At 36.0% G+C, this 25113-nt stretch overlaps 1 protein-coding gene across 1 annotated transcript in view; it reads right to left on the bottom strand.

Annotated features, from left to right (window-relative positions):
- Positions 1-606: 606 nt before the first annotated feature.
- Positions 607-25113, bottom strand: part of LOC135218157 (uncharacterized) — a 90205-nt gene continuing 65698 nt past the window's right edge. Inside the window, exons 3-4 of the mRNA XM_064254307.1 lie at positions 4657-4776; positions 607-1118 (exon numbers count right to left, since the gene is read on the bottom strand). Coding sequence (XP_064110377.1) covers positions 607-1118; positions 4657-4776 — 632 coding nt within the window. The remainder of the gene's footprint in view (positions 1119-4656; positions 4777-25113) is intronic.

The raw sequence follows: 25113 nt of genomic DNA, 5'->3' as shown, positions 1-25113 counted from the left end.
AGAGCAACAACAACAACAGCAAAGTAGTTTGCAGGCTTACTCCCCGAGTAAGCGAAAAGTTTATTCCCAGCAGTACCTCGACTTGATTCAATTTCCCTCTCAGCAAATGAATCCTTGCTCCCGACCAAGACCCCCTCCCCCCTCCCCCCCATCTCCCACAACCCCACTCCATACGGCGTCTCTAGGAGGGCAAAAAAAAAAAAAAAAAAAAAAAAAATGGATGGAGGAAATCTTTTCGCTGAAAGGGGATGCAAATTGAGTGTGATAAATAAAGGCAATCTTTATGGTGACAGTTGCCAGATGCCTCCAAAGCAACAGCGTTCGCCTTTCGAAAAAGTCCCAAGCGACCGACCGACCTTCCAGTTCCATGAGACCTGGAATGATGGTTCCAGATGCTTCCAGCGATTCTGGCAGATGGTTTTAACTGTGGCGATACTTTTTTTTTCGGAATAAATGGCGATGTTAGCTTGACAAAGGGCGCCTCTTTGCTGCTAATAGTAAAAAGCCCCGAAGTAGTACTACTCTTGCTGCCATGAGATTTTAAGGTACGAAACGAAGATTTACGAGTGCTGGACTCTTTAGTAAGACTTGTTGTTCTACTGCTTCCTAAGTGCCCAGTCCCTCTTCGCCTCCTGTTGTTAGGATGTGGAGTAGGATTAAGATGTGGAGTAGGAGTAGGATCAGGAGTAGGGTAGGATCAGGAGAGGGTGTAGGATTTGGAACTGGAGTAGGAGTAGGTATTGGGGTGGGGGTAGGAATTAGAGTAGGGGTAGGATCTGGAGGAGGAGTAGGGTCTGAGGTTGGCGTAGAAACTGAAGTAGGAATAGGATGTGGAGTAGGAGTAGGATGTGGAAGAAGAGTAGGATCAGGAGTTGTAGTAGGATCTGGAGTAGGAGCCAGAATTTGGAGAAGGAGCCAGGATTTGGAGTAAGAGCCAGGATCAGGAGGAGGAGTAGGATCTGGAGTAGGAGTAGGATGAAGAAGAAGAGTAGGGTCTGAAGTAGGATCCAGGATTTGGAATAGGAGCCACGGTTTGGAGTTGGAGCCAGGATCAGGAGTAGGATGTGGAGTAGGACCAGAATCTGGAGTAGGAGGGGAATGGGCAGTCAGGAAAACCCCTGATATATTGGAATTAAAATTGAAATATAAAATTCAGGTCGAAGGAGAGGCTGGAAAGTAAGATGGAAGCGTGAGAATATGAACGGAGGTACTGTAAAGGGAATGAAAGGGGGATGCAGCTGGGGCAGAAGGGATGCTGCAAAGAACGTACAGTGCACTGAGTGCTGTGCACTGAGGGCATTATCCCCCTACGGAGCCTAATATGATAGTGGCACAACTTTGACCATAAGACTATATTGATGGTCCATCGGTTTAGATAAATACCGAGCATATAAAAGTTAATGGTAGGCTACCCTCTGCCATTTCTGAGAATCAACGCATAACAATGGCGCCTTATATACACTCTTTTCTGATTGTTTTATTAACTATAAATTATCTATAATATAATATATATATATATAATATAGTTATTTAATTATATTATAAATATAATATATAATATATACATATATATATATATAATATATATATATATAATAAATAGTATATATATATATATGTGTGTGTGTGTGTGTTCCTGTGTGTGTATGTGTGTGTGTATATATATATATATATATATATATATATATATATATATATATATATATATATATATATATATATATATATATATATATATATATATATATATATATATATATATATATATATATATATATATATATATATATTTATGTGTGTATGTATGCGTTTGAGATTTGTAACGTTATTCCCTTCTCAGAGACGTAATTTTAGAAGGGGCTTCTCTTTCGACGTTCATTTGTCACCCTTCCTGACAGTTCGTGATTTAAATCCCCCCCCCTCCCCCTCCCCCCCTTCTCCCGCCGTCTTACATTAAAATGACGAGAACGACTGCAGTGGCAGATCTTCTCTCCTCCTGACGTGTGAACACTCGTCGTACCTTCTTCTTCTTCTTCTTCTTCTTCTTCTTCTTCTTCTTCGCAAAAAAGTCGCCTCTGTTTATTTTTCTTTTATTTTTCCCTCGCCGCGTTCAGCTACTCCTTCCGTAACGTCATTCCGCACTTTTCACGGCCGTGGACGCACGTTTGGGAATTAGCACGCCGGTGCAATGCAAATTCTCCGCCACCTTCTCTCTCCCCCCTTTCACATGCATGCTGAAAACCACTCAAGAGTTTTGCCCCTTCGCCTTGAATCTCTTGGGGGATGGGGGAGAGAGAGACACGCGCGCATGCGCGTGGGTCGCCCGGCGAGGATTTCTGAAATACGTGGAAGTTTTACTTTATGGCGGCTGTATTCCGCGGTCGTTTCCACTGGCCGTCAGGGCCATTTCAGGGCATTCTGCCAAGGAAGTGTTTAGCAGATGGTTTAATAGTGGAAGCAAGCAAGCAAGCAAGCGCAAGCACCAGCACCAACAGCACCAGCAGCTGCTCGTGTGAAGCTTTGCTTTATTTGACAAAACTTTTGTACACTTCCATTTCCTGTTCTGGAAATTATTGCTTTATAGTAAAGGTTACTTTCGTCAAAATATTAGTTATCTTTTGATTTTCGAGTTATCAGTATTTATACTTATTTGCTCTATCTTCTTGGTTTCGAGATATCAGTATTTTTAATTATTTGCTCTACTGCATCTTTCTTTTTCTTGTCTTCACCAATCAGTCCCCACAAATATTGAATCCCATTGTCTGAGAGACCCAGTAGCATACCAAACCAGTCACTCTACCATTAACATTTCCTCACACAATCGTTATTTTCATCTCATTCTCATCTCCATTACAGTTCGATTCTCGGGCATTCCATTAAGGTGTTAGAGATGTGTATTTCTGGTGATAGAAGTTCATTCTCGACGTGGTTCGGAAGTCACGTAAAGCCGTTGGTCCCGTTGCTGAATAACCATTGGTTCCACGCAACGTAAAAATACCGTACAAACAAAAAATCTCCATTACATTGCGCATTTATTATCTCTTGGTTCATATAGGACACCTGGAACTTTAGTTTTCATTTACTCTCAAACTTCGCACTGGTCTGAACTCCTTTATATTTGGGCTTAACCTACTCTGTTCTTCGTCTACGTCGTTTTTTCTCTTTTATATACTTTTTTATTTACCTTCCATGTCTAAATACTTAAATATATCTTCCTTACCACAGTAGGTAATGCTTTATCGCCGTAACCGTTAAAGCTAATTCTATACACTTTCCCCCTTACATGAAGGCACTGATATGTCTGTAAAATTTCTCCTTACATGAAGGAACTGATATGTCTGTAAACTTTCTCCTTACATGAAGGAACTAATATGTCTGTAAACTTTCTCCTTACATGAAGGAACTGATATGTCTGTAAAATTTCTCCTTACATGAAGGAACTGATATGTCTGTAATCTTTCTCCTTACATGAAGGCACTGATATGTCTATAAACTTTCTCCTTACATGAAGGAACTGATATGTCTGTAAACTTTTTCCTTACATGAAGGAACTGATATGTCTGTAAACTTTCTCCTTACATGAAGGAACTGATATGTCTGTAAAATTTCTCCTTACATGAAGGAACTGATATGCCCGTAAACTTTCTCCTTACATGAAGGAACTGATATGTCTGTAAACTTTCCCTTTACATCCAGGAACTGATATGTCTGTAAAATGTCTCCTTACATGAAGGAACTGATATGTCTGTAAACTTTCCCCTTACATGAAGGAGCTGACATGTCTGTAAACTTTCCCTTTACATCAAGGAACTGATATGTCTGTAAAATTTCTCCTTACATGAAGGAACTGACATGTCTAAAAATTTCCATTTACATGAAAGAATTAACATGTCTGTAAAGATTCACATAACATGAAGGAACTGACATGTTTGTGAAAATTTTCCCTCACATGAACGAACTAATATGTCTGTAAACTTTCTCCTTACATGAAGGAATTACATGTTTGTAAACTTTGCCTTTACATGAAGGGACTGACTGTCTTTAAACTTTCCTAATGACCTCTGCAAGTAAATAGCTAATGAAGTTTCCTTCTACTGAGGTGACGAGACGCTGACTTTAGAGATAGTGGCAGATTCAATAGAGCAGGAAAGCAGAGAAATCTAGAGTTGCATTTTCTAGGAGATGGTTTTTCAGAGAAATCTAGAATTACATATCCTAGGAGATGGTTTTTCATAGAATTCTAGAGTTGCATTTTCTAGGAGATGCTTTTTCAGAGAAATCTAGAACTACATTTCCTGGGAGATGATTTTTCATAGAATTCTAGAGTTACGCTTTCTTGGAGATGCTTTTTCATAGAAATCTAGAGTTGCATTTTCTAGGAGATGCTTTTTCAGAGAAATCTAGAATTACATTTCCTAGGAGATGGTTTTTCATAGAATTCTAGAGTTGCATTTTCTAGGAGATGCTTTTTCAGAGAAATCTAGAACTACATTTCCTGGGAGATGGTTTTTCTTAGAATTCTAGAATTACATTCCCTAGGAGATGGTTTTTCATAGAATTCTAGAGTTGCATTTCCTAGGAGATGGTTTTTCAGAGAAATCTAGAGTTGCATTTTCTAGGAGATGGTTTTTCAGAGAAATCTAGAGTTGCATTTACTAGGAGATGGTTTTTCAGAGAAATCTAGAGTTGCATTTTCTAGAGATGGTTTCTCAGAGAAATCTAGAGTTGCATTTTCTGGAGATGGTTTTTCATAGAAATCTAGCGTTGCATTTTGGTCTAGAGATGGTGGTTTTTTTTCAGAGAAATATAGAGTTGCATTTTCTAGGAGATGCTTAGAATTACATTTCCTAGGAGATGGGTTTTTTCATAGAATTCCTAGGAGATGGATTTTTAGAGCTTTTTCAGAGAAATCTAGAGTTGCATTTCCTAGGAGATGGTTTTTCAGAGAAATTCTAGAGTTGCATTTTCTAGGAGATGGTTTTTCAGAGAAATCTAGAGTTGCATTTTCTAGGAGATGGTTTTTCAGAGAAATCTAGAGTTGCATTTTATAGGAGATGGTTTTTCAGAGAAATCTAGAGTTGCATTTTCTAGGAGATGGCTCAGGAGAAATCTAGAGTTGCATTTTCTAGGAGATGGTTTTTTTTCATAGAAATTCTAGCGTTGCATTTTCTAGGAGATGGGTTTTTCAGAGAAATCTAGAGTTGCATTTCCTAGGAGATGGCATAGAAATTCTAGAGTTGCATTTTCTAGGAGATGGTTTTTCAGAGAAATCTAGAGTTGCATTTTCTAGGAGATGGTTTTTCAGAGAAATCTAGAGTTGCATTTTATAGGAGATGGTTTTTTCAGATCCCTTAGAGTTGCATTTTTAGGAGATGGTTTTTCATAGAAAACTAGAGTTGCATTTCTAGGAGATGGTTTTTCAGAGAAATCTAGAGTTGCATTTTCTAGGAGATGGTTTTTTTTATAGAAATCTAGAGTTGCATTTTCTAGGAGATGGTTTTTTCAGAGAAACATTTTATAGAGTTGCATTTTCTAGGAGATGGGTTTTTCAGAGAAATCTAGAGTTCGCATTTTTTAGGAGATTGGTTTTTCAGAGAAATCTAGGTTGCATTTTTCTAGGAGATGGTTTTCAGAGAAATCTAGAGTTGCATTTTCTAGGAGATGGTTTTTCATAGAAATCTAGAGTTGCATTTTATAGGAGATGGTTTTTCAGAGAAATCTAGAGTTGCATTTTCTAGGAGATGGTTTTTCAGAGAAATCTAGAGTTGCATTTTCTAGGAGATGGTTTTTCAGAGAAATCTAGCGTTGCATTTTCTAGGAGATGGTTTTTTTTATAGAAATCTAGAGTTGCATTTTCTAGGAGATGGTTTTTTTTATAGAAATCTAGAGTTGCATTTTCTAGGAGATGGTTTTTTTATAGAAATCTAGAGTTGCATTTTATAGGAGATGGTTTTTCCATGTTCTGTTTGTATGCACTTGTCTTCATTTAGAAGTTGCACTATGTTTTTTTTTTTTTTTTTTTTTTTTTTTTTTTTTTTTTTTTTTTTTTTTTTAGTACAGGCTTAAGTTACCTTAAGAATATTTCGTTCAGTATGCTTTAAAAATGATAATACATTGTAATATAAAGCATTTTTAATATGTTATTTGTATCCTAAAAATGCTAAAAAAAGAAGGAAGCAAATCTCTGGTCTAAACAGCGAATGATGAAAATATAAAAGGAAATCTCTCGCGGTGCAGTGTAGTCATTAATTAGGGCCGTTGCAGCGTCCCTTCGGCCCCTAGCTGCAACCCTTTTCATTCCATTTTATTGTACCTCCATTCATATTCTCTCTCTTCCGCCTTACTCTCCACCGTATCCTGATAAAGTGTTTCATAGTGCAACTGCAAAGTTTGTTCTCCGTTGCACATTTAAAAGTTTGACACTAAATTTCTCTTTCAGCGCTGAATGACGTCATAGGTCTCAGCGCTTGGCCTTCGGCTTATATTTTATATTCCAAACTCCATATTTCCAGATTTAAAACTCGAAACTAGATGAGATGTAGAGTAAGCAGCGTACATCCAGCCGGTGGACTTGCTGGTACACTTGTCGCTTGAAACTTTATGGAGGTTTTATTGCTGGACGATGTTTCCGAAACACATTCAGATATTTTGTGGAGCATGAAACAGTTTTGGAGTTAGCGGACGAAGACTGGCTGCTTTGGTCTTCCATTTTTTTCCCCCTTAAATATTTCAAAAGCACTGAAACATCTGGGACTCGAAATAGCCTTCAAAGTCTGCTGGACTTTAAAGGTTCGAAAATGATTGATGTCGTAAAGTAGTTAATGACATATGGCGGTTTTTACGGTGCGGTAATTGACATAAACTAGAACAGGAGGAGTTTGCTTGCTTTGACTGAAATGGGGAAGCAATTCTTTACGTTCACTAATTGCATTATTATTATTATTATTATTATTATTATTATATTATTATTATTATTTATTATTATTATTATTATTATTATTATTATTAAAAAATATCCACAATTATATATTAAAAATATTTTTCTATGTAAAAATAGAACAAAGACTTTCGAACACCTGTAACGTTCCTCATCAGTGTAAAGCTAAAATTGACATTTTAACGTAACCCTGATGAGAAACACCGTTCAGGTATTCGAAAGTCTTTTCCATTTTTACATAGAAATATATTTTTAATATATAATTGTGAATATTTTTTAACAATTTGTTTTCACGAGACTGTGAATTTCTTAACATTATTATTATTATTGTGACGACGTAATGCACTAAAAATTATGAAAATTAGAACCTTTTTATATTCATCTAAAAGAGAACCAATTCCTCAATAGTTTCGACTAGGTAATACAGTAAACAAGACCAAAAAATTGAGACATTTTGTATGTTTTAATATATAATACTCTATCCCAGAGACAGTGGAATCACTCTCGCAACATTGTTCTACCCTTTGCGATTAGGAATGGTAAATAATATTCCTTATTATTCCCAAGATAGAAATGCTTATGTAATGGTGACAGTTGCTTTCTGCTTCACCATCGAAAATTTCCATCCTCAAAATGGGGGAAGAGGAAAGGAGAAACGAAAAACCTTTCTCTCCCTCTTCTCCTCTCTCCCCCTTCTATAATAAGAGAAAGGAAAGGAAAAGAGAAAATCTTCCCCCTCTACTCCTCCCTCTCCCCCTTCCAGAATAAGGAGAAAGGAAAGGAAAGGAGAAACGAAAAAACTTCACCTTCTCTCTCTTCCCTTCCAGAATGAGGAGAAAGGAAACGAAAGGAGAAAAAAACTTCCCTTCTCTCTCTCCCCTCCTTCTCCCCCTCCCAGAATAAGGGGAAAGGAAAGGAGAGGAGAAACGAAAAAAAAACTTCCCTTTCTCCCTCTCCCCTCCCAGAATAAGGGGAAAGGAAAGGAAAGGAGAAAAAACTTCCCCTTCCTTCCTCTCCTTCCTTCCCTTCCCGAATAAAGGGAAAGGAAAGGAGGAGGAGAAACGAACAAACTTCTTCTTCTCTCTTCCCCCTCCCAATAAGGGGAAAGGGGAAAGGAAAGGAGGAGGAAAGAAAAAAAAAACTTCCCCCTTCCTCTTCTTCCCTCTCCCCTCCCAGAATAAGGGGAAAGGAAAGGAGAGGAGAAACAAAAAAAAAAACTTCCCCTTCTCTCTCTTCCCCTCCCTCTCCCCCTCCCAGAATAAGGGGAAAGGAAAGGAGAGGAGAAACGAAAAAAAAATTCCCCTTCTCTCTCTCCCCCTCCCCGCTCCCTTCCCCCTCCCCTCCCAGAATAGGGGAAATGGGTAAAGGAAAGGAAACGAAAAAAAACCCCTTCTTCCCCTTCTCTCCCCCTTTCCCTCCCTTCCCCAGATAAATAAAGGGAAAGGAAGGAAAGAAAAAAGGAAAGGGGAAAGGAAACGAAAAACCTCTCCCCGGACAATGCATTTTGCGGAGGAGAGAGCAAATAAACATATATTTCTGTCATACAATATATGAACACCTTCGCGCTGCCACTGCAGAGGCCATTAGGGCTTCCAGCTCTCTCTCTCTCTCTCTCTCTCTCTCTCTCGCTGGCCTTTATAAATCTGGGCTGCGTTCTATAGGGATCTGAAAAGGGTAGGGTAAGAGCAGTTGCCTCTGTCAGCTTCTGCGTCCATTTTTATTTTTTTTATTTTTTATTTTTGGTATTTTATGTTTTGAGATACAACTTGGCGTTATTTCGTACGTTCGTTTAAAGTGTGGTTATTCAAGAGGTACTTCTCTGACCATTTGCACTTCCGTCTCCGTAAGTAAGGTATTGATTGATAACGACTCTTTCTATTTGTAATTTTGTATAATTGCGTATTCCTTTGTTTTGAAGGAAAGTTTATTTACCCTCTTCTTGCTACTTGGAAAATAACCGAGTATAATTATAATTCTCTATCCCATAACCTTCTCTTAATACGGAGGGATATGTAGGCGTCTTTTTTTTTAATTTATACAATTTTGGTTACGGTATTTGCATATTGCAAGGGCAAAAATAACAGAATTTAAAAATGTCGTCTTACCTGTTGCTGAAGGATGCTTGTGCAAAGTGCTCCACACTCGAAATCATTCTTTAAAGGAGAATGGAAAAGCATGCCAAGTTTGATTTGTTAAACTGAGTGTGTGTGGATTTGCTTTAATCATTCTTACAGTACTTCAAGGGAATTATTTTTCATTATTTTATTAATTATACACTCAACTTCTTAAGATAATCGTGATTTACTTTTTTGAATTTGATGAAATGTTACTTTGTTATATATTCAACTGTTGTGATTCGTCATGAATTACTTTTGGAATTTGATGTAATATTATTTTGCTATGCATTCAACTTTTGAAGGTCATCGTGAAATACCTTTGGAATTTGATAAATGTTACTCTGCCATACATTCAATTTTTGAGGTTCCTTGTTAATTACTTTTGGAATTTACTGAAATGTTACTATTTCATACATTCAACCTTTGAGGTTCCTTGTTGATTACTTTTTGAATTTAATGAAATGTTACTATTTCATATATTCAGCTTTTGAGGTTCCTTGTTAACTACGTTTTGAATTTAATGAAATGTTACTTTGTCACACATTCAACTTTTGAGGTTCCTTGTTAATTACTTTTTGAATTTGATGTAATGTTACTTTGTTATACATTCAGCTTTTGAGGTTTCTGGTGAATTAATTTTGGAATTTGATGTTATGTTATTTTGTTATGCATTCAGCTTTTGAGAGTCCTCGTCAATTACTTTTCGAATTTGATGTAATGTTACTTTGTTATACATTCAGCTTTTGAAGTTTATCGTGAAATACCTTAGTAAATTGATGAAATGTTACTTAGCTAACGCCTTCTCAGATATCACCTCAAAACATAATTATGTTTTGAAGGACGCTCTCCTTCTGTCATTCTCTCGTGAGACTTGATTCACTTCTGTTGCTTAAAAAAACAAAAAAAAAAAAGGCTCCATATCTATTGTTGAGTATTCTGTAGATCCATTGTTTTAGAACCTCTTTGTCCCAGTTACTTTCCATTTTCAGTTTGGTTATCCATCAGTTGGTTGTCATATTCAATCTTGAGTGAGTGTTCATTATTGTTATTTTCCTTTTTCCTTTTTGTTTAGTAAAACTTCATTCTGACTGAGGATCGAAAGATTTTAACACTGCTCTTCAAAGAGTAATTTGTAAATGCATCGCTACTGTCTCATTCGCTATAGATAATCTTTTTTTTTCAAAAATCTGGGCCAAATTCTGTCGTTATTCCCTGCTCCTCTATCCCATTGTTCTTCTGTTGACTAGTTGCCTACTCATCTGCTTAATACGGCTTTCAGGAATATTTGTCCGCCACTCGTAAAAGAGGATTCTTAAAACGATTCCTTGTCCTCTTCAATTTTTCCTCTCTCGTTTGGAGAAGCCTTTTCTGTCACATTTTTTCCCCCTGGCCTTTTTCCCCCCAAAACAGCGTATATCAACAACACCGTTTTAGTCTTCTGTAAAAGAAAAAAAGAAAACTATTGAGGTAGCTATTTGTCTGTCCGTCCGCACTTTTTCTGTCCGGCCTCAGGTCTTAAAAGCTACAGAGGCTAGATGGCTGCAGATTGGTATGCTGATCATCCACCCTCCAATCATCAAACATACCAAATTGCAGCCCTCTAGCCGCCGTAGTTTTAATTTTATTTAAGGTTAAATTTGGCCATGGTCGTGCGTCTGGCAACTCTATACACAGGCCAACACCGGGCCGCGGCTGCGAGTCCTTGATTATACGCTGTTCAGAAAACTCAGTTGCCTTTTTTACTTGTTTGAATAGGTTCTTCAAGGAGCCGTCTATACGAGGGTTTAGCCTAGCGCAAAAGCGTTGTTGTTTTCTTGCTCTCTCTCGGAGGCGAACCGTTTCCCGTCCATCTTTCTCCTCGAGTGAACGAGCGGGCTTCTCCATTGTCGTCCGTAACTTTATTATGAAAAGTCTGATAGATACCATGGATGCCATGGCGAAAGTTATATTAACTTTTATGGGGGACATAATGCAAGTATAAACTTTACATTAGGAAAAGATTTTATGGGTTGTAAAACTATTAAGCGGGGACGCGATATTTAGGATGTCAGCGGTGTGTGTGCTATGAGATTTAACTCTCTCTCTCTCTCTCTCTCTCTCTCTCTCTCTCTCTCCGGTTTATACCTAGCAGCAGGCAGTGTCCTCAATTTCCTTTCCTTTTTCAACCTCTTTCTTTTAGCGTTGCTGCTGATTTTATTGTCATTTTTAATTGTTTTGTGTCATATTTATTTACTTATGATTTTTTTTATTTACAATGCTTTCAGTATTATATAGACGTTCTATTCTAATTATATACCACGGTAACATTACTATACATTCCTCTCGGTAATTAGATTTGCGCATTAGTTTAATTATATAAATTATTTAAATTATAGTCCTTTAATTATATAAGTTATATAAATTATGGTGCGTTAGTTTTATAAATTATATAAATTATAGTCCTTTAATTATATAAATTATAGTCCTTTGATTATATAAATTTTACAAATTATAGTCCTTTAATCACATGAGTTATTTAAATTATAGTCGTTTAATTAAATAAATTATATAAATTATAATCCTTTAATTGTATAAATCATATAAATTATAGTCCTTTAATTATATAAATTATATAATTTTATTTCTTTTAATGTAACTTATATAAATTATATCCCTTTAATTATGTAAATTATAAAAATTATATAAATTATATTCCTTTAATCATATAAATGTGGAAAGACAAGCGTACTACCTATTATTATACCTGCTTTATTCCGCTCTGTCTTTTTGTCTTTCGTTTTTATCAAACGTTTATTTCGTTCTTTCATATAAGTGCCCATAACGGCAAGGTTTAGAATCTCCCGCAGTTTCAAAGAAAGCCGTTTCGTAGATTCAGTACAAATGAAAGTGTTGTGCAGTTTACACTGGGAAATCTGGTTCTCTTGTTTCTTATCGTTATTAAAAAAAAAAAAGCAACAACGGCAATTCTCTTAATATTACTTACTTAGAGGAGCGACAATGCCATAAGCAGTAACATGGAAATGGTACTGCGGACGTGGAGAGAGAGAGAGAGAGAGAGAGAGAGAGAGAGAGAGAGAGAGAGAGAGAGAGATCATAGATTTCGTGAGAAGAAACGTGGAAACTCGAAGAGTATATTAGACTGAGTCTCCTCTTCTGGCGCTGAATTGGCCTCTGCTTTTCCGGTGGACCTATTGCTGTGTTCGAGCAATTACACGCGCCTGGTTCTTTCTCTCTGCCGTAGAATAAATAAAAAATGGGAATTTTTCATTGAGTTCTTCAAGATATCCTTAGGTTCTCTGAGCAGAAAACATCCGGCAGAACGTAGAATTTGTGAAGGGTAGGGCAGGAGGGTCATGAACTTTATAGACTCACTCAAGAGAAACTGGACTGTTAAGTCGCCGAGTAGTTAGGCTTTTTCACACCAGGTGGACAAAACTCATTTACAGGATGAAATAGGACAAAGGATTATCGAAATTCTAATACTTACTTGAGAAGCAGCCGAAAATTAAGGCCTTTTCACATCAGGTGGAAAAGATTAGTAGCTAGCAGGATGTGAAAATAGGAAAAAGGATTCTCTAAATCCTACTAGACTCGCTTGAGAAGTAGCCGAAAACTGAAGCCTTTTCACATCAGGTGGAAAAGATTACTAGCTACCAAGATGTGAAAATAGGAAAAAGGAAAAAAGGATTTCTCTAAATCCTAATGAACTCGCTTGATGAAAGGCAGGCCCCCCCCCCCCCCGGAAGACTGAAGCCTTTAGATTGTCAGGATCCGGTTGGAAAACGATTACCTAGCTACCAGGATGTGAAATAGGAGAAAGGATTCTCTAAATCCTACTAGACTCACTTGAGCAGTTGAAAAGTAAGGTCTTTTCACATCCGGTGGACAAGGATCACATTCCCGAAGATTTGTAAAAAAAAAAAAAAAAAAAAAAAATGTCCTACGAATTCTACGTAAAAAATAGAAAAAACGATTCTGGGAATTCTAAGATTCCTGAGTACGCAAGAAAAAAAAAAATTATAGGTGAGGTAACTAATTACCTCCATTTTTCGTAATGCCAAAATAAATAAGTGTTTTACTCGTATATACTCCTCAGTAGCCGCTAAGGAAGCGGAGCTCTGGCGAGGCCGTATTTTATCGGAAGGCAATTTCGATTGATGTAAACAGTCTTAATGTCGCTTTGGTAAATGATGGTAAATTGAAAACCAATATCCGAATGCTGTTCATTCATTTCTCGAGAGAAGCAAGACTCCATCCTGACGACGAACTGCGGAGGGAAGATTAAGGAGAGAGTAGTACTTTTCGTGTAGGGGTATAAGAGAGAATATTAAAGAAATTACGGTAAATGATGGCATGTTTTCATAACCATTAAAAGGAAAGAAAATACAGTTTTTCTTTATGTAAACATTCAGAGATCAAAATGACAATGAATGATTACACGTAAATGATTACGTATCTTCAAAATCATTTGTAAAAGTATGTAAGAAATTACGGTAAATGAAATCATGATTTCATGTTTTCATAACCATTTAAAGAAAAGAAAATATTTTTTCTTTATATATAATCGTTCACAGATCAAAATGGCTATGAATCATTACACGTAAATGATTACAAATCTTCAAAAACATATGTAAAAATATCAATAAATTACGGTAAATTAATTCATTATTTCATGTATTCATAACCATTCAAAGAAAGGAAAATACAATTTTTTTATATAAATATTCACAGATCAAAATGACAATGAATGATTACACGTAAATGATTACGTATCTTCAAAATCATTTGTAAAAATATCAAAGAAATTACGGAAAATTAATTCATGATTTCCTGTTTTCATAACCATTTAAAGAAAAGAAGATGCAATTTTTCTGTTTATATATAAACATTCACAGATCAAAATGGCAATGAATGATTACACGTAAATGATTACGTATCTCCATGGTAAATTGTTGAAATAAAATGCATATTTTCAAAATCATTTAAAGAAAAGAAAATACAATTTATCTTTATATGAACATTCAGAGATCAAAATGGCAATGAATGATTACGTATCTTCAAAATCATTTGTGGGAAAAAATCTGTGTATATGAAAATTCAGATTATCCTCATGAACCGAATTAAGATTCATGTATCCATATAATGTTATAAGATAAAATCTCGCTCTTTTTTTTCTAGAATTACCCATTTTTGCACGTACATAAACAAAATTTGTCCATAACGTAAAAGCTCATTAACCCACTATAATATAGATACGAGCATATTAGTGAAGATATTAATTTTTCGAGTAAGAGACGGCCTAACTTAGCAATAAAGTTTAGAAACCCCTCTTTACAGGAAGTACTTAACAAACTCTACCTTTTTTGAAGCCGTACTTTTCGTTGAATTTACTTTTCTCGATATTAATTTTTTGGAATTTCATTAAACCTTCATGAAGGCAGATAGACAGACAGACACAGATAAACGGATAGATAGATAGATAGATTGGGTATTTCTGGTGCCATCTGATTTCCGAATTTCCTTCTCTACATGAATGGAGGATAGATATTGGATGCAAATTAGATCTCTCACTGTCGTTTATGTCGAGGATTTACCATCTAATGTATATATATATATTATAATATATATGAATAATATTATACCTATATATCTTATATATAATATATATATATATTAACATATATATATATAGGTATATATATATAATATATATATATAGGTATATATATATATATATATATATATATATATTATTATATAATATAATATAGAGATATATGTATATCTACAAAATATGTAATATATATATTATATATACTATATGTATATATATATATATATATATATATATATATATATATATATAATATATATATATATATAAATACACACACACACACACACACTTATATATATATATATATATATATATATATATATATATATATATATACACACATATATATATATATATATATATCTCCTGGGACAAAACTTCGTCATAACAGATAATATTCATCCGAGTAAGGCGATCTTCACATTTGAATTCCGTAGTTTTTCTTTTCTTTTCGCGCACTTACCCAGTATTAACGGGGAAGCATTGATACCCACAGCAATAATCATAAAAAGACAGTAAACGTAAAATAACGGGAGTAACCGTGCAAATACAATCACAATAAAAGTGAAGCTGAATAAGAGCCATTTAATTAAAAAGGCCGACCTGACCAATGGAATAGGGGTTGGAGGAAGAGTCTGTGGATGGTATTTAGTTTATACTTTTGAAGCAGATAGACTCGGAGGTAGGTAGAGCCATAAAGGAGGAATAAGTTAGATTTAGAGACGATAACTATAATCCTTTGCAACATAGACGCGGTGGTAGGAAGAGAAAGAAATGATAGCAAATTATAGATTTTTACAGTACTCTACTTAATCCCCTTTTCAGGAGCAGTGCCGTCAGTGCACCTCACGCCGTGTAATGTAGGCATTACTTGAGGTATTTTGCAGAGTCCCTTCGGTCCCTAGCGGCAACCCCTTTCATTCCTTTTACTGTACCTCCATTCATATTCTCTATGACATCTTACTTCCCATCCTCTTCTAACACTTGTTTCATAGTGCGATTGCGAAGGTTTCGTCCTGTTACGCCTTTCAGCGCTGAATGACCTCATAGGTCCCAGCGCTTGGCCTAAATTGTATATTCTTTCTTTCTATCTATTTATACTTATTTCTTCTCCCAAAGAAACCAAGAGGCTGAAATTTACTAGCAAATGATTTTTTTCTTAACGAAAAAAGAAGGCGTTCACCCCCGCTCCCCCAATCACAGAAAAATGTTAGGGGGTGGGGGTTAGGAAGCAAGGAATTCTGCAAGTGAGAGGGAGGGGAGAAAAGAAAAATTATAATAAAAGAAAGAAAAGAGATTTGAAAAACACGCATTTCATGGCCTTCCCAGCCGAATCTCTCGGGAGTTATAAAAATTGTGAAGTGGCAGTCATTAACTGGGCGATTATAACTTTGGATTGCTGGTGCGTTGTGTTTTTATAAATAAAACGCTCTCTTTTACTTTGAATTTTCGCTTCCTCGGGGAGTAAGCCTTACAAACTACTTTGTTTTTGTCGTTGGTCTTGTTGGGGGTTGGGAGAGGTCTATGGAAGAGCCTAAAAAGTTCTGAAAAAGGTGTTTTGCATTGAGTTAAAGATATAGGAGTTTTAGGATAGGACATTTATGATCTATTTAATAGGATGAAAATGTGAAAAATAAATATGTGCATGTTAAACAGTACAGAACAATAATTTCTAAAGAAATATAGCGTTTTTAGTTTAATTTTCATTGGTGAAACATGTGGATTAATGTATATATTAATATGCCGGCGCTTTCCTTGCTTTCATAAATATTGTCGATTGTGAACGCATCCATGTGTCGCGCTGTCTGCACATGCGCATGAGTACTCTTCCCGGTTCCCGCTTCTCTTGGCGCGAACTTCCCGCCCTGCAGAGCCTCTGTAAATATTTACCTTTTTGCTGCATGGAATAAAGAAAACTACGACCCGGGATATCTTTTCTCCCATCCTGCAACCTTCCGCCTTCTAATGCAAGACATCGCAGCCTATCAACATGGCGCAGTAACCAAACCATCCAGCATTTTCAAGGAACACCGGAATCGGCATTCAAATCCAGCCGCCATTAATGCCTATCCCTCGATCGCCTTTGGATCTTACAGTGTTGGTGCTGTGCCAGTGCAGGGTAATGTTAGTGCTTTGATTTTAGTGGGTTTTATTTCTCTTGTGCCCCTTCCTTCTCAGCGGCATAAGGACCCCACATTATCGTACCCAGCTACGGAGCCGGAGGTACGTGCACCTCTCGTTATTAATTGCCATACACTACCGAGTGCCGACTGCAACGGTCAAGTGGTCGGGCCCACCCCCCATGAGCTTCCCAGCCCTATCCCCCACCCCACCTCCACCCCCTGCCAGTATTCACAGCACAGTAGAAGAATTATTTACAGTAACTTTTTAATAGAAACTATAGAAATTCTTCCTTATCCTTCTTCTCTTCCTTCAAATTGTTTGTATGGTGTTTTTACGTCGCATGGAACCAGTGGTTATTCAGCAACGCGACCAACGGCTTGACGTGACTTCCGAACCACGCCGAGAGTGAACTTTATCACCAGAAATACACATCTCTCACTCCTCAATGGAATGGCCGAGAATCGAACCCGCGACCACCGAGGTGGGACGCTAATACCATTCCAACCACGCCTTCAAATTGTAGATGACACTGCGTAAAAGTATTCATAATAAAGGCTTCTTCTGCTTCATATCAAGAAGAGCCTATAGGGGTATGCAACACGACCAGGACGCTGAGGACACCCAAGTCTCACTAACAGATCGTCGAACCCTTCCAGGTTTTGCAGCCCTGGAAACCTCGCCTTTGCTCTCACCACACCTGAGTCTATTGCCTCCCACAGCTCCAAATACGGAGTTAGGGCTCCTCATCTAATACCTGGAGGAACCTCGACCGGCCGCCAAGAGGACAACTTAAGAAGAGAGGAGGAAGTCTGACGTTTCAAAGTATTGTTGCAGATACTTAAGTTTCATTTGACCGTAGATTTTAGCACGTTGTAATTTTCGTTAAAGGTTGGGAATGTAATGTTTACAACTTATGCACGAGGGGAAAATCTTGCACTTGTCCGAGTAAGTTGGAGGTCGGACCACCCTTATTTATATATTTTATTACGCCAATAGGTCTCTGTTCTCTCAGGAAAGCTTGCAAGCAGGACACCGCAGGAGAGAGAGAGAGAGAGAGAGAGAGAGAGAGAGAGAGAGAGAGAGAGAGAGAGAGACTCCAGGTTCCAAATAATTGGCAGATGGTAGAAAAGGGTTGTTTTTAAATCAGATTTCATTACGTTCGAATAATTCCTATTTTTTCGTTTCGTTGACTGTCACCTATTCCGTTTCTTAAACTTTCCGGCGTTCATTTGGTTTTGATTCGCATTGCATTTTTTCCATTTTCCCCTTTTTATTCTTTATCAGATACTGAATCTATTCCCTATTTATTAACCTTCTCCTTCAGACTTTCATTTCATATAGACTTGCTTTTTTTTTTTTTTTTTTTTTTTTGTTTTTTTTTTTTTTTTTTTTTTTTTTTTCAGGCGTTCTTTTGGTACTGATTCTCATTGCATTTTTTCCGTTTTCCCCTTGCTCTTCTTTATCAGATACTGAATATCGAATAATCCTTTCCTTCCCGATTTTTTTACTGCCTCTTAATCTATTCCCTATTTATTAACCTTCTCCTTCAGGCTTTCATTTCATATAGACTTCCTTTATTTTTCTTCTTTGCATTTTTACTATTTCGCTGTCTTCAGGTAATCAATACTTGAAGGAAATAGAAATTTCCTCTGTATATATTTTTTTTCATTTCCCCAATTCCTCTTTCTCCAAGTACTTGATGATTATTATAGAGAATAAAAATACACATTTTCCATGGCTACAACCGTCGATCCTAGACCTATAGCAGCTACTGAACAAGGCGAAGACGGAGAGAACGCGAGGCATTATCATTGTACATTATCAGTATTCCTAGTTCTTCAGATTCTTAAATTCTTAATACTCACAGTAAATAGAAATTGCTTCAGATACTTAATACTCACAGTAAATAGAAATTCCCCCAGATACTTAATACTCACAGTAAATAGAAATTGCTCCAGATACTTAATACTCCCAGTAAATAGAAATTGCCTCGTGGCCATGGCTGCAAGCGTTGATCCAAAGACCTGGCAGCTACTGAAGAAGGCGCGGGGGCGGCGAGATCGCGGGGGGATCAAGTGGTCCAATTTCTCCTTGATTTGATTAACTCGAGGGCGCTCGCGCGTTATGACCGACCAACCGCCAGCCCCCCCCCCCCCCCCCCCCCCCCCCCCCCCCCCCCCCCCCCCCCCCCAACAACTCGAGTACGTTGGTCACATGAAGGTAAGGAGGAGTAGAGGAAGATGGAATTGTCAGTTTGGTCGGTTTTTTTTGTTTTATTCTTTTATGAATTTTTTTAGTTGATAATTGTGTGGTTAGAGCGCTTCGCTGTCTGTTTCTGATTTTTGTTCCTAGGTTCTCGCCCGTGAGCCGACGAAATTATTATCAAACTAAAAATTCCCTCTCGGTGACATACATGAAACTCTATTAATTCCGGGGTAGAGCGAATATGATATTAAAGGACATTTGTAGCTTAATGCGTTTATATGAATTACGTTGATGTGATAAGACATATGTATAATATATAAAATAGTATACTATATATATATATATATATATATATATATATATATATATATTATTATATGCGTATTATATGTATGTATAATATTTGTATAAATGGATATAATACATTTATATATTATATAACTATAATATATATTCCCTTATTATATATATATATATATATCTATATAATAGATATATATATATATATATATATATATATGATATATATATATATATATATAAAGAGAGAGAGAGAGATTTTCGGAAATACCTGTCACAGTATTGTACATTCCACGTTCATGCACGTTTATTTCCTCGATTTTTAGGCAAAATTCTTTCTTACTCCTGAGAGAGAGAGAGAGACAGAGACAGAGAGTAGCTGTTGGCCTTGGGGCATCATTTGGCATTCTCTGGAATCCTTTGCAGTTTTGTTCGCAACAGAATGCCCTCCCCCTCTACTCAGTGCCTTATTTTAATCAGATTTTGCCTGAACATCCTTTTTCCTTTGTGCCTTTCTCTCTCTCTCTCTCTCTCTCTCTCTCTCTCTCTCTCTCTCTCTCTCTCTCTCTGCTAGTCAATTATTAGAATGAAATTCTCTCTCTCTCTCTCTCTCTGTCCGTCTCTGTCTGTCTGTCTCTCTCTCTCTCTCTCTCTCTCTCTCTCTCTCTCTCTCTCTCTCTCTCTCTCTCTCATTTTTCTTTGCCTATTTGCACTGTTTGCACGAAGAGTCTTCCTCATCATTGCTGCAAAGGATACCTCCTGTTAGCTTGATTCTCCCTTTCCCAGTCAATTATCCTCCTCCTTTGTTTCTTGAGGTATTCGCTTCTCTCTCTCACTCTCTTCTCTCTCTCTCTCTCTCTCTCTCTCTCTCTCTCTCTCTCATCATAGTTGACAGTCTTGCCAGGAAGTCGATAATAATACTGAAATTTTTGTTTCGTTTGGATGGTGATGCGGGGGGGGGGGGGGTGGAGGGGATTAGTGCCTTTTGTCGGATTTGATTATATTTAGCATTTTGCTCTTCAGTATATATATACTATTATCTATATATATATATGTATATATACGTATATAGATATACGTATATATATATATATACGTATATATATATATATATATATATATATATATATATAGATATAGATATATATAATATATATATTCATATGTGCATGTATATATACATACATACGCCGTCCTGAAAAAAAGAGAGTACAGAAGGTTCGGATTTTCGGATCTAATCAGACCGGCTCACCTACCTTCATCCACAACAAGACGAAGAAAATCTGCTTTTGATTTGTAATTCCTCTCTCTCTCTCTCTCTCTCTCTCTCTCTCTCTCTCTCTCTCTCTCCTTTCCTCATTTTCAATTTTCCAGAAGTCTTCGTTCTTGAGAAAGATTTCCTAGTTGTACGTCTCTGTAAAGATATTGATGAAAATAAATGGTATATGAATTTAAAAATAAACATATGACATATAGTATTATCAGTTAATTGCAACGAAATACTTAGAATCTTTGTTAATATAGAATACAGTATAGTATTCAAGCTAGTGACTTTGAATACCTCTTATTATATTTTATAATATTATTAGTTAATTCAAGCGAATAACATAGTATCTTTGCTAATTGATATATTATTATGATCTGATTAAAAGCAAGTGACTTAGAATAACTGCTATCATAGATTAAGATTATAATATTATTAGTTTATTCAAGTAAATGACTTAATATCTTTGCTAATTGATATTATAGTATTATGAATTGATTAAAAGCAAGTGACTTAGAATATCTGTAATTATAGAGTATAGTATTGTTAGTTCATTCAAGCAATTGTCTAAGCATCATGGTTATTCGAGATTTTTTTATTGTTAGTTCATTCAGTCTAATGACTTAGAGGCTTTGTTTTTTGGGATTATAGTATTATTAACTATTTAAAAAAAAAAGACAAGAGACAGAGGGGAGAAGAAATACCTCGGCGTAGAAACTTCAGAGGTAAAAAGTAACTAAAGTTGCCTCGCTCACCTTATTTCTCCGTTCAGAATATTAGAGAACTTAACGAAAGTGTCGGTATAATGAATGCATAATAAATGCGTGAAACGTCATTATACGTCCCTCGATTTGCTCTCCAGTCAATCAACCTAAAGGGATCCCTGCGGTAACGTTATGGGAGCAAGATTTAAATCACGCTTTTTATCAGTAGGCCAAGTCACTCGTCATTCGAGCATCACCAAAAGAGAGAGAGAGCGAGAGAAGGAATTTCATACTAATAAATGCCTTGCAAAGAGAGAGAGAGAGAGAGAGAGCAATTTCTTACTAATAAATGCCTTGTAGACAGAGAGAGAGAGAGAATGAATTTTAATTAATGCCTGGCGAAGAAAGAGAGAGAGAATATAATTCTAATAAATGATCTGGCAGAGAGAGAGAGAGAGAAAGAAACATTTGATATCAATGAATACCTTGCAGAGAGAGAGAGAGAGAGAGAGAAATTTCATACTAATAAATGCCTTACAAAGAGAGAGAGAGAGAGAGAATATAATTCTAATAAAGGCCTTGCAAAGAGAGAGAGAGAATGAATGAATTTTATTGAATGCCTGGCGAAGAGAGGGAGAGAGAGAGAGAGAGAAAGAAAGAAACATTTAATACCTACCTTTGGATACCTAGCTCACACACACATACATACAGAGAGAGAGAGAGAGAGAATAACTCATCCTCTTGTATGGTGTCCACCCGTGGTCCTGTCGAATTGTGTTTGGCAGCAGGTGGAGGCAATTAGCCTTGCAATCAAGCCCTGCGCTGGTCTCCGGGAGAAAGGAGGCCGGCCTTAAAGGATGTACGGGAACTGGAATTCATACGTATTCCAGGATATTCCAGGCAATATTAAGCGCAGCGCGGGGTTTGCCTGAGCACGGTGCGGGTGAGGAGGGGGGGGTGGGCTTCTGCATCCTATTATAGCAGCGTTTCCCGTCTTATGAACTATTACTGGAACGTCGATTGGCAAGAAAGGAAATGGGATACAACTGGAATTAGATACATGGAAGAACAGAGTCTCTGAGGATACAATTATTTCCGAGTTAATTACTCTTGGTGTTCCCTTTCTTCCAATTATTTTTATACATCTTTTTGTTGCCGTATTTTTTTTTTATGAATAGTTCGTTAATCAATTTATTTCGCGTTGTTTAATGAAAAGTTTCCTGGATCATTTTTGAGGTTACTCTTGTGGAAATACATAAAAAAATACAATTTTACTTTTCCTGAAAGTTACCCGGATAAAATTAAGAGAGAGAGAGGGAGGAAAATCCAGTCAGCGCCCAAGGAAATGCATAAATCTCTTATATACTCAATTGCTATCTGCTCAAGGACGGCCGACATTGGTATGGCGTTTAAATTTTTTTGTTTTTGTTTTCTCAAACCGTGTTCATATTAAAATTCCGGACGATTTAGATTCACTCTGATGTTGTCTGCTACTTTGGTAGTACTTTTAAGTTTCTTTGCAGCGTCCCCTTCGGCCCCTAGCTATAAACCCCTTTCGTTCGTTTTACAGTACCTCCTATCATATTCTCTTTCTTCCATCTTACTTTCGCCCTCCCTTTGTTACATCTTTAAAAACTTCTTTGCTCTGAATTTCACTTCTAGCGCTGAATGACCTCATAGGGTCCCAGCGCTTGGCTTTTGGCCTAAATTCTACATTCTAGTGCAAGTCCATAAATGTATTTAATGTACAGAATTAATATATATATATATATATATATATATATATATATGTATATAGTATATCTATGTATATTTGTTTATCTATATCTAATATATATATATATATATATGTATGTATATGTTATATATATATATATATATATATATATATATATATATATATATATATATATACACATATATATACGCTTACTTTAGCGTACATGTCCATTCCCTCGACTAGAGGCGCACCAGATTCGTCCAATTAGGCCTATTTAGATGCGATACTGTATGATACAATATGACCCCGTGGCTCCTCAACAAAACTAATAATGCGAATTTATGCCAATGGCACATGGCACATTACCATCGGAGGCCGGTGGTCGGAATGGGAGCCACGGCGTGACGTCAGCAGTAATGTGGCGAGAACGACTTCGCAGCTCGCTTCTCAAGGCGAATTAAGTTTAATGAAGCCTTCGGAATGGAGAGCGACCAATTATTATATGATAGACCTTTGGCTACATTTGTTCCTATTTTCTGATTTCTTATTTGCTGTCTTTTATTTCAGATTTACTGTCTTTATATCTTCTTTGCTGTCTTTTTTCTGATTTGATTTTTTTCTGATTTGCTGTCTTTTACATTTGATTTAATGTCTTTATATCTGATTTGCTGTCTTTTAATATTTTGATTTACTGTCTTTATATCTGATTTGCTTATTATTTCTGATTTGCTGTCTTTTTTTCTGTTTTGTTCTTTTTTCTGATTGGCTGGTCTTTTGTGATTTGCTGTCTTTTTTCTGATTTGCCGTCTGTTTTTCTGATTTGCTGTCTTTTATATCTGATTTGCTGTCTTTTTTCTGATTTGTTTTTATTTTTTTTCTTTTTTTTTCTGATTTGTTCTTTTTTTCTTTTTTCTGATTTGCTGTCTTTTACATCTGATGTGGGGTCTTTTTTCTGATTTGTTTCTTTTTTTCTGATTTGCTGTCTTTTTTCCTTTCTGATTTGGTGCCTTTTTATTGACTTGCTGTCTGTTTTTCTGATTTGTTGTCTTTTTTTCTGAATTGCTGTCTTTTTTTTTATTTGGTGTCTTTTTTTCTGACTTGCTGTCTTTTTTTCTGATTTGGTGTCTTTTTTTCTAACTTACTGTCTTTTTCTGATTTGATGTCTTTTTTCTGACTTCCTGTCTTTTTTTCCTGATTTGCTGTCTTTTTTTTTCTGACTTCCTGTATTTTTACTGATTTGCTGTCTTTTTTCTGATTTGGTGTCTTTTTTTCTGACTTACCGTCTTTTTTCTGATTTTCTTTTTTTTCCCCTGATTTGGTGTCTCTTTTCTGACTTGCTCTCTTTTTTATGATTTGCTGTCTTTTTCTCCGATTTGCTGCCTTTTTTCTGATTGGCATTCTTTTTTTCTGATTGGCTGTCTTTTTTTCTGATTGGCTGTCTTTTTTTCTGATTTGCTGTGTTTTTTCTGACTTCTGGTCTTTTTTTATGATTTGTTGTCTTTTTTTCTGAATTGGTGCTTTTCTCTAACTTGCTGCCTGCTTTTCTGATATGCTGTGTTTTTTCTGATTGGCTTTTTTTCCTTTTATTATTCATTATTTTTTTTTGGGTCGGCCCCCTTCTTTTCCTACTTTGCTTTACTTTGTAGTTTCAGGCTTTTCGGTAATTTTTTTTTTATAGATAATCAGTTTTTTTTTTTTTTACATATTCTTGATCCTTTATAATGTTTCGTCATTTATATGAAGTTATTTCATTATTTTCTTCGTTTTGTGTGTTATATTTACTTTTTTTTCTTTTTTACACAACATTTTTATTATTCCGATTTACGTTTCGTTTTCTGTGCTAATCTGCGTACCAATTTCATATTTTATTTCTATTGTAATATACGTTTTGTGATATATTTTTTTTATTTTTTTTTGTTATTTGAATATGTTCATGTTTAAAACAGGGATTTTACATGTTTTAATTTTCATGATTTCATTTCCTTTTCAAACCCTAGAGATGAAATAAAAAAAAATTAAGATAACTATATTTAGATTAATTATTTTTCCCCACTATTGTTTTGCTCCTTTTACTGCAAAATAATGCCTTTTGAACTCAAATGAATAAGTAAAACAGAAGGGGGTA

The sequence above is a fragment of the Macrobrachium nipponense genome, chromosome 9 (assembly GCF_015104395.2).
Source record: "Macrobrachium nipponense isolate FS-2020 chromosome 9, ASM1510439v2, whole genome shotgun sequence".
Taxonomy (NCBI): Eukaryota; Metazoa; Arthropoda; class Malacostraca; order Decapoda; family Palaemonidae; genus Macrobrachium; species Macrobrachium nipponense.
Note: the sequence above shows the minus strand (reverse complement) of the source record. Positions and strands in the feature narration are given on the sequence as shown.